The following is a 7,628-nucleotide window of genomic DNA, read 5'->3' as shown; positions in this document are numbered from 1 at the left end:
CAGTCCAGCTTCCTCTCCTTTACCCAGACAGGGATGTGTCTACCCCAGTCAGAACAATAGTTTTAAACTCAGGGCTAAGGGACCTTTATTGGGCTAGGGGAAGGAGATGGGAGGAGGGAGCTACAGAGGGCCCGGCCATGTGGGCTCTGACTCCTACAGATGGCCAGGAGCTGGGCAGCCCAGCCAGTACTGAGCGATGGAGCGTGGGTAGGGAGGGTCCACAGTGTCCACTCGCCGTGTGCGAAGGTTGACTCGGTAGTACTTGTCTGGAAGAGAGGAAAGCAGAGGATGCGTGAGGCCCAGCCTGGCCCTGCCCACTCTTCCCTTGAGAAGAAAGTCTAGGGTCTCTCCCAGAAGGGAAAGTGAACATCCACGATGCAGCTAAGGACTTCTGGCCTGGCTTTCTGTGGTCACTACTTGCAGGCTGCGTTCAGCCCTTGTGCACCAGGGACAGTAAGGAAAACCCAAGCTAGACCAGCTTCAGGGGTGGCAGCGGCTCCTACCTCCAGAGAAGAAGAAGACACTCTGGATGGGTTCACAGGTGGCAGGCACAAGCCAGTCCATCCTGTAGTCATCATAGTTGTTGGCTCCCAAGTTGCTCTCCTCACTGGAGAACAAGGACAGCCAAGTGGCGCGGGATGGCCGGCGGGAGTTCTGGTTGCGGCCACGGCTGTGGCCTCGTTGTGAACGGTAGCCTTTGCGGTTGCGATGCCTAAACTTCTGCTTCTTGGCCAAGGAGGGGCGGGGTGCCATGCCTGAGATGTAGATGCGGCCAGCCATGGCTGCGTCCACTTGCCCTGGCACACCGTGCCAGTCCCGGCTAATGAACTGGGGCTGTCTGGTACCAGCTGTGGCAGGGAAGGGGTGAATGAGAGGTCTTGGGGGTCCGAATCTTGCCCCTTCCAGCGGGGCCATTAGAGTTCATCTGCTGCACCTTGCCCAAAGACACACAGCAGCGAATGGCAGAGCCAGGCCTTTGACTCTCAGTCCAATTCCCTTCCCCCTGTGCTCTCCCTCCACCATATCACTGGTGTCTCGACCCCACCCCCCCAGGCCCCCTAAACTCCTCAGCCATAGCCCCTCCCTCTGCTGGCTGTGCTCTTGGCTGTGCTAGGCAAAGTCCAAGGTGTGGGGTCCAGGTAGAGCTGAGCTTTCCCCAAAAGGTCAACAGAAGCAAAGTCTGGCCTGAGCAAACAGACTTTGATCGATAGCTCCACAACCACAGCTCCCTCCAGCCAGCCTGGCTCTACCAATACCAAGGGGTTTCAGCCCTTTTGAGGGAGAAGCAAGACTTGCCCTCTCTCCATACCAGAGGTTCTGCCCCAGAAGAGAAGCTCGAAGATGTCCTCCCAGCTGTCCCGCTGCATCATGGCAAAGTGTTCAAACACAGCCGACAGGGAGCTGCCTTCACACTCCTCCTGACTGGGCTGGTGCTGGAACTGGTACTCCCAGTACTGTTTCCCTGAGGAGCAGGGTGGTGGGCATTAGGAGGGCTGGGCCAGGGCAAGACTGGAGATCCCAGAGGCTGTTGAAGTTAGGATCTCCCAGCATGAGGTGGGGGTCAGGGGTGGGCACATGCTGAGGCCTGTCCCCGGTGAAGTGTGAAAGGAATCCAAGACTGCTCCACTGCCTGCTCAGTCTCCCACCACCCCCTGAGTACCCTTGAAGAAGTAGACCCGCTCCCGGCCACTGTAGCTATGGGCAGGGAGGGCCAAGGCTGCATCCACGTTGTCCGGGATGCCATCGAAGCCGTCAGAGATATTTCGGGGGTAATCAGGGTCCAGGACACCATCCTCAAAGCGCCAGTACTGACTACCCTAAGAGGTGGGGAAAGTGAAAAGGGGTATGGAGGCCGCTGGCTGGGCACAGAGGCAGAGTCCCTTGCCCTAAGGCAGCCGTTCCCAGGTCCAGGTTCACTGCCCAGGACCTGGAGTCTTGGGGCTGCCCTGTGCTCACAGAGCTCCCACCAGGTCCTGCAGGGCCCCGGGTCCAGCCTCCCTGTCCACCCTGTCCCTGGGAGTAATAGCTCTCAAACCCTCCCTAGATGCTTTCTACCCTGGCCCACAGCCCCTGGCACCTTGAAGAGGTAGGTCTTCCCCTGACAGTTGATGCGGGTGAAGGCGGCATCGATGGGGCCCTCGATGCCCCAGACATCTCGGATGAGCTTGGGGTACCCAGGCCTCACTGCCTTTTCGTCCAGTTCATAGCAGTACTGCCCTAGAGTGGAGGAGATGGTGTGAGAGCAGGGACACTCCTGGGGCAGACCCGCATCCCCAATACCTGCCCTGGATTCACCTCGGAAGGCAAAGAGGGAACCGTTCTTGAGGTCGGTGAAGGCGTCGAAGGGCTTCCCACTGCACAGCTCCTCCTCTGCTGGGGGCTGAGGTCTCCCTGGATGAAGGGTCTCAGGCCTTGAGTCTATCCCCTCAGGCTTAGAGGCGCCCACCTCAGGCGCAGGGGCCTCTTCCTCAGGTTTCAGAACAGGTGTCTGCTCAGGATTCCCTTCGGACTGGGCCTGGAGGTCAGAGGTCAGGGAGGGGCCCCCCACCTGTTCGTGGACGGTGGCATTGTTTTTCTCCTCGCCATCGTCATAGACCGTGTACTCATCCTCCGGCATAGTGAACACATCCCCGCGAGTCACTGCAGAGAGTGGATGGTAGTGAGTCTCCAGCAGCAGGGGGCACCCCAGCCCACCCACCTGGGCTCTGAACACACCTTGGGGCTTGCACTCAGCCGTATAGTCTGTGCAGCAGCTCTGGTAGTAAGAGCAGAGCTCGTCACACTGGCACTTCTTGTCCGCGTTGAAGCCCTCAGTGCAGCGGCCCTTGCATGAATCTATGAGGAAGGAGTGTCAGTCGGTGCCACCAAGCCCAGACCACCCTCGCCCTCCCTACACTGACCCAGATGGCCACCAACACTCCCCTGTACCTTGGTCAGCCAGAGCAACCCATGCCAGCAGGGCCAGTATGAGAAGGGGTCTCAGGGGTGCCATGGCAGGGCTTCTAGCTCAGTGCCTGGCAAGCTGGGCTCTGGTCTCCCTGAAGTCTCCGCTCTGATGCCTGAGGAAGGGAGGGAGAGGCAGAGACAGGGAAGGAGGGCACTGGAGAAGAGGAACTGCCTTTTCTGCTGCTCTGTTTGCTCAACCTCCAGCCCATCCCCTCTGCCCCCTCCAGCGGCTGCTGCAGCAAAGGTCACATTCCTGGAACACTGGGCCTGGGAGAGCTGGGAGATAAGACCTTTGCCAAGCTCAGAATCATTAGGTCATCAGAAGGGGAATTAGCACCGTGGGTCTGGAGGGCAGAAAGAAGGCTCATTGGGCAACAGCTTTATCTCTCTGAGTCTTAGTTCATTTTCAGTAAAATAGGATTAACAAAGCCTTGCTTCATGGGGTGTTGGGAGATTACATGAACTGGAACAGACAAAATGCCCAGTAGCTGGAGCAGCCACAAATTCCTTCTCCAAACACAGATATTGATCCATGATTGTTTGATCAGACACATCCCTGGCTGGGTGCTCATTCGCCATTATTTATTTAGGGCAGGAAAAAGGGAGTGGGAGGAGAGATTGTAAGCACTCCGGGGAATTTTATTTTTTAGCATAAAAGAACAAAGTTTCATTTCTGGGTTCTTCTCTTGGGTGCATCAATCTCCCCAGGCTGGAAATTTGGGTAAATATCAACCCACTGGACTGGATTTAATTTCTGAGTCTTTTCTGAGCCACTCCCTGTCCCCAGCCTCAGTCTCCCCATCTGTAAAGAGTGGGCTTGTTCAACACACTTTTAGACTCTCAAGAGAAATATGATCCCTCTACCTGGAAAATGCCCACTGGCATGAAACACCTGATTTTGTGCCCAATTTCAGGTGTCCACAGAACTTCTGAAATCCTCCCATCACATGAAAAAAGTGATCCTGAGATTTTAGCTGACTTTTTCTGTTCTGTAATCAGAGGGGACTGTGATTTGGGCCAATTTCTTCCTCATGGGCTTCAGTGGAGTCAGCTGTGGAATGGAACATCAATTCCCACCCCATAGGCATGTTGTGAGGTTTCGCTGAGAAACAGCCATAAAAGGGCCTTAAGAGTTATGATGATTGTTTTAACCACTTAGTAGGGAGGGGGCATCCAGCGGTGTTGCTCCCACGTACCGATGTCACGTGGGGCGGGGAGGCGGGGCGGAGAACGGAGAGCGTCCTCTTATTCTCCACCCCCTTTCTCCAAGTCCAGCGCAGGGGGAGGCGGCTGCGACTGACTGAGGGGCTGGGGAAGGCTGGCCAGGGGCGTGGGCGTGGCTGGGGACGGCTTGGGGGTGGGGCTGCGCAGGAGGCTGGAGGAGCCCCGCGGGACCCAGAGGCGGGGCGTCGGCCCGGGGACCGCTGCTGCTCCGGGGCGTGGCTGCTGCGGAGCATCTCCCAGCTCAGCAGAGCCCGTGCCCAGGCCACGCTTTGTTCCAGCCGCCGCCTCCTCTACCCTCCGGCGTCCGGAGCCATCCCTCGCCTGCTCGCTCTCTCCTTTCGCCCACTCCCTGCATCTGGGCCTGCATCACCTTTGCCAACCGCTCCCCCGATCCTGCCGACACTCCTCCCCAAAACTTCTGACCGGCACCCTTGCCTGGTACCCTTCTCTCCATTCCTCCCCCTCCATCTTCTTTCCCCGACCCCTCTCGGGTCCCTCTTTTCCCAAAACCCGGGTCTCTCCGCGTGGCCCCGCCTCCAGGCCGGGGATGTCCCCCGCGGCCCCGCGCCCATGGTCCTGACGCTGCTCCTCTCCGCCTACAAGCTGTGTCGCTTCTTCGCCATGTCGGGCCCACGGCCGGGCGCCGAGCGGCTGGCGGTGCCTGGGCCAGATGGGGGCGGTGGCACGGGCCCATGGTGGGCTGCGGGTGGCCGCGGGCCCCGCGAAGTGTCGCCGGGGGCAGGCACCGAGGTGCAGGACGCCCTGGAGCGCGCGCTGCCGGAGCTGCAGCAGGCCTTGTCCGCGCTGAAGCAGGCGGGCGGCGCGCGGGCCGTGGGCGCCGGCCTGGCCGAGGTCTTCCAACTGGTGGAGGAGGCCTGGCTGCTGCCGGCCGTGGGCCGCGAGGTAGCCCAGGGTCTGTGCGACGCCATCCGCCTCGATGGCGGCCTCGACCTGCTGTTGCGGCTGCTGCAGGCGCCGGAGTTGGAGACGCGTGTGCAGGCCGCGCGCCTGCTGGAGCAGATCCTGGTGGCTGAGAACCGGTGAGCGCGCCAGGCCGGGGTTGGGAGAGCGCCGCGTGGTGTGGACAGTTAAGCGCCTGCGTTCCCGTGTGCCTTGCGCCGTGCCTTTGCCTCCCTCACCTCTCTGACTGCCTGCACTACATCTCTGTTAGGGGTCAGCCTGTCTGTTTCACAGATAAGGAAACTGAGGCTTGGGAAAGTTTAGTGACTTGCTCAGTGGGTCACAGTGAACTAAGATTTGCTCCCAGGGCTAGTGGGGTGAGGAATGGAGTTACAGGACAGGAGTCCGTCCCTGGGTCTATGGATGGAGATGGCATCCTATTGCCAATTCTCCCTCTCCCCCGCCCCCCAAGCCCACAGCTCTCCTTCCCACCGGCTTGGGTTCCCTTCTATGACACCTTCTCTCGCCATCATCCCATCCCCCTCCCAATGAGAGAAGAAGGGAAACACAACGCTCAGGAAAGAGGGAGGGAGACCTCTCCTTTCCCTCCTCCCCAGGCTGTAAGGCGTGCTGGCCTGAGGCTGCTTACTCCCTTCTTGCCGCCCCAATCCAACTTCTGCTCCATCCTTCATTCTGGTTCTTGCAACAGGCCAGACATGATCTCATTCTGCAGCTGCTGATGGGAAACAGTTTTCTGCTGGGAGGCATGGGTGGGGGAAGAGGACACCGGGGTGCAGAGCCCGGCAGGGACCAGGCAGAGTGTGTGTTCTCTCCCTTCACCCCACTTAGCACCAAGATGCCGCAAGAGGGTCAAACAGAGGCCTGGTTGCCACTCTTGCATGTCTCTTGGGATCTCTCCTGGAGTATGAAGACCTCCAAGGACTCACTTTCCCTCCCTTCTGATGCCAGAGCAGACCAAGCTGTCACACTCCAGTCTCATGCTGAAGTCTCCAGCTTCTCAAGCTTAGAAGAGTTTTTGGAAGAGTCACTTTCAGCTCATGCAGCTCTCACAAGTGTGAAGGGAGTGGGTTGGGGGTGTTTTCCTTGCCATTTTCGAAAAGAAAAAAATTACCTGGTGATTGGTGGAAAGATACAACTGTCAAAAATGCATGAATGAAGCAATTTAGGTTGGGAGACCAAGATAGGGTTCCGCTTATTTGGCAAGCCATTAACCTCCCATCTGACATCCGTTGCCATGATGGGGATAGGCCATGAATTTGGAGGGGGTAGCAAATAAAATATGTGCTCACTGGGTGTGGTGGGGTCAAGGCTGGTAGGTGTGCCCTGCAGGCTTGCTATGTGGAGTCAGGAGCTATAACTACAATCCCTGGAGAGTGAGTACAGCCAGCAGCCCAAGGAGAGGAGGGCTGCAAGATGCAAACAGTACTGCTATATCTCAGGGTTAAAAATGGCAATTCTCACCTGGTTCAGAGTTACCGAGAGAAGAGTCACTAACCAGTGTCCCTGGTCTCAAGAAACGCACGCTGGTCTCTTCAGGACCAAGGACAGAGCACAACGTGCGTGGTTGCTATCACAATACTTCCAAAGAAAGGCAGGATCCCCGCCAGGCGCCGTGGCTCACGCCTGTAATCCCAGCACTTTGGGAGGCCCAGGCGGGTGGATCACCTGAGGTCAGGGGTTCGAGACCAGCTTGACCAACATGGTGAACCCCTGTCTCTACTAAAATTAGCTGGGCATGGTGGCGGGCATCTGTAATCCCAGCTACTGGGGAGACTGAGGTGGAAGAATCGCACAGAACCCGGGAGGTGGAGGTTGCAGGGAGCCGAGATTGTGCCATTGCACTCCACCCCACGCTGGGTGACAGAGCAAGACTCGTCTCAAAAAAAAAAAAAAAAAGGCACTGTCTATAATCCTAGCACTTTGGGAGGCCAAGGCAGGCGGATCACCTGAGGTCAAGTGAAACACAAAAATTAGCCAGGCATGGTGGTGGTGCGTGGTGTGTGCCTGTAACCCCAGCTACTCTGGAGGCTGAGGCAGGAGAATTGCTGGAACTCGGCAGGCAGAGGCTGCAGTGAGCTGAGAGCGCGCCACTGCACTCCAGCCTTGGCAACAGAGTGAGACTCCATCTCAAAAGAAAAAAGAAGGGGAGGGTCCCTGCACCCCTTGTAGGCTGCATGAGAATGGGGCTGGAAAGAAGAGAAGGGGAGTGACACACTGCGAATTTGTTTATGAAACGTTTTTCTCCTTCACCAACCAAGCCCCCACTGCCTCATCTCAAAGAAGGCTCTTCTGGGCAAGCATGGTGGCTCATGCCTGTAATTCCAGCACTTTGGGAAGCTGAGGTGGGTGGATCACTTGAGGCCAGGAGTTCAAGACCAGCCTGGGCAACATGGCAAAAATCCATCTCTACAAAAAATATACAGATTAGCCGGGCGTGAGGGCATGCACAGTCCCAGCTACTCAGGAGGCTGAGGTGGGAGGATGGCTTGAGCCCAGGAGGCGGAGGTCACAATGAGCTGAGATCATGCCACTGCTTT

At 57.7% G+C, this 7,628-nt stretch overlaps 2 protein-coding genes across 3 annotated transcripts in view; one reads left to right on the top strand and one right to left on the bottom strand.

The window, feature by feature from the left end:
• Nucleotides 1-60: 60 nt before the first annotated feature.
• On the bottom strand, nt 61-5,883 carry VTN (vitronectin). Its single transcript, XM_003812661.6, has 9 exons — nt 5,720-5,883; nt 2,929-3,059; nt 2,716-2,835; nt 2,296-2,640; nt 2,078-2,217; nt 1,661-1,817; nt 1,310-1,462; nt 504-848; nt 61-266 (listed from the first exon to the last, which is right to left on the bottom strand). The coding sequence occupies exons 2-9, from the start codon at nt 2,990-2,992 to the stop codon at nt 154-156; spliced, it is 1,437 nt and encodes a 478-aa protein (XP_003812709.1). The 5' UTR covers nt 2,993-3,059; nt 5,720-5,883; the 3' UTR covers nt 61-153.
• Nucleotides 2,993-7,628, top strand: part of SARM1 (sterile alpha and TIR motif containing 1) — a 28,191-nt gene continuing 23,555 nt past the window's right edge. Inside the window, exon 1 of one of the 2 annotated variants that reach the window (XM_034942211.3) lies at nt 2,993-5,210. In XM_034942211.3, the coding sequence (XP_034798102.1) occupies nt 4,741-5,210 (470 nt within the window). In that variant the 5' untranslated portion in view covers nt 2,993-4,740. The remainder of the gene's footprint in view (nt 5,211-7,628) is intronic. The other variant, XM_003812660.5, reaches the window with a different exon arrangement.

Source organism: Pan paniscus, chromosome 19 (assembly GCF_029289425.2).
Source record: "Pan paniscus chromosome 19, NHGRI_mPanPan1-v2.0_pri, whole genome shotgun sequence".
Taxonomy (NCBI): domain Eukaryota; kingdom Metazoa; phylum Chordata; class Mammalia; order Primates; family Hominidae; genus Pan; species Pan paniscus.
Note: the sequence above shows the minus strand (reverse complement) of the source record. Positions and strands in the feature narration are given on the sequence as shown.

What these genes read in the sequence shown, in the direction of transcription:
- VTN (XM_003812661.6), bottom strand. Translation starts at nt 2,992, where the DNA reads ATGGCACCCCTGAGACCCCTTCTCATACTGGCCCTGCTGGCATGGGTT. An exon ending in TTCCCTCTTTGCCTTCCGAG is followed by an intron (nt 2,218 to 2,295) that starts GTGAATCCAGGG and finishes CCTCCACTCTAG; the next exon opens with GGCAGTACTGCTATGAACTG. An exon ending in GCGGGTCTACTTCTTCAAGG is followed by an intron (nt 1,463 to 1,660) that starts GTACTCAGGGGG and finishes CCTGCTCCTCAG; the next exon opens with GGAAACAGTACTGGGAGTAC.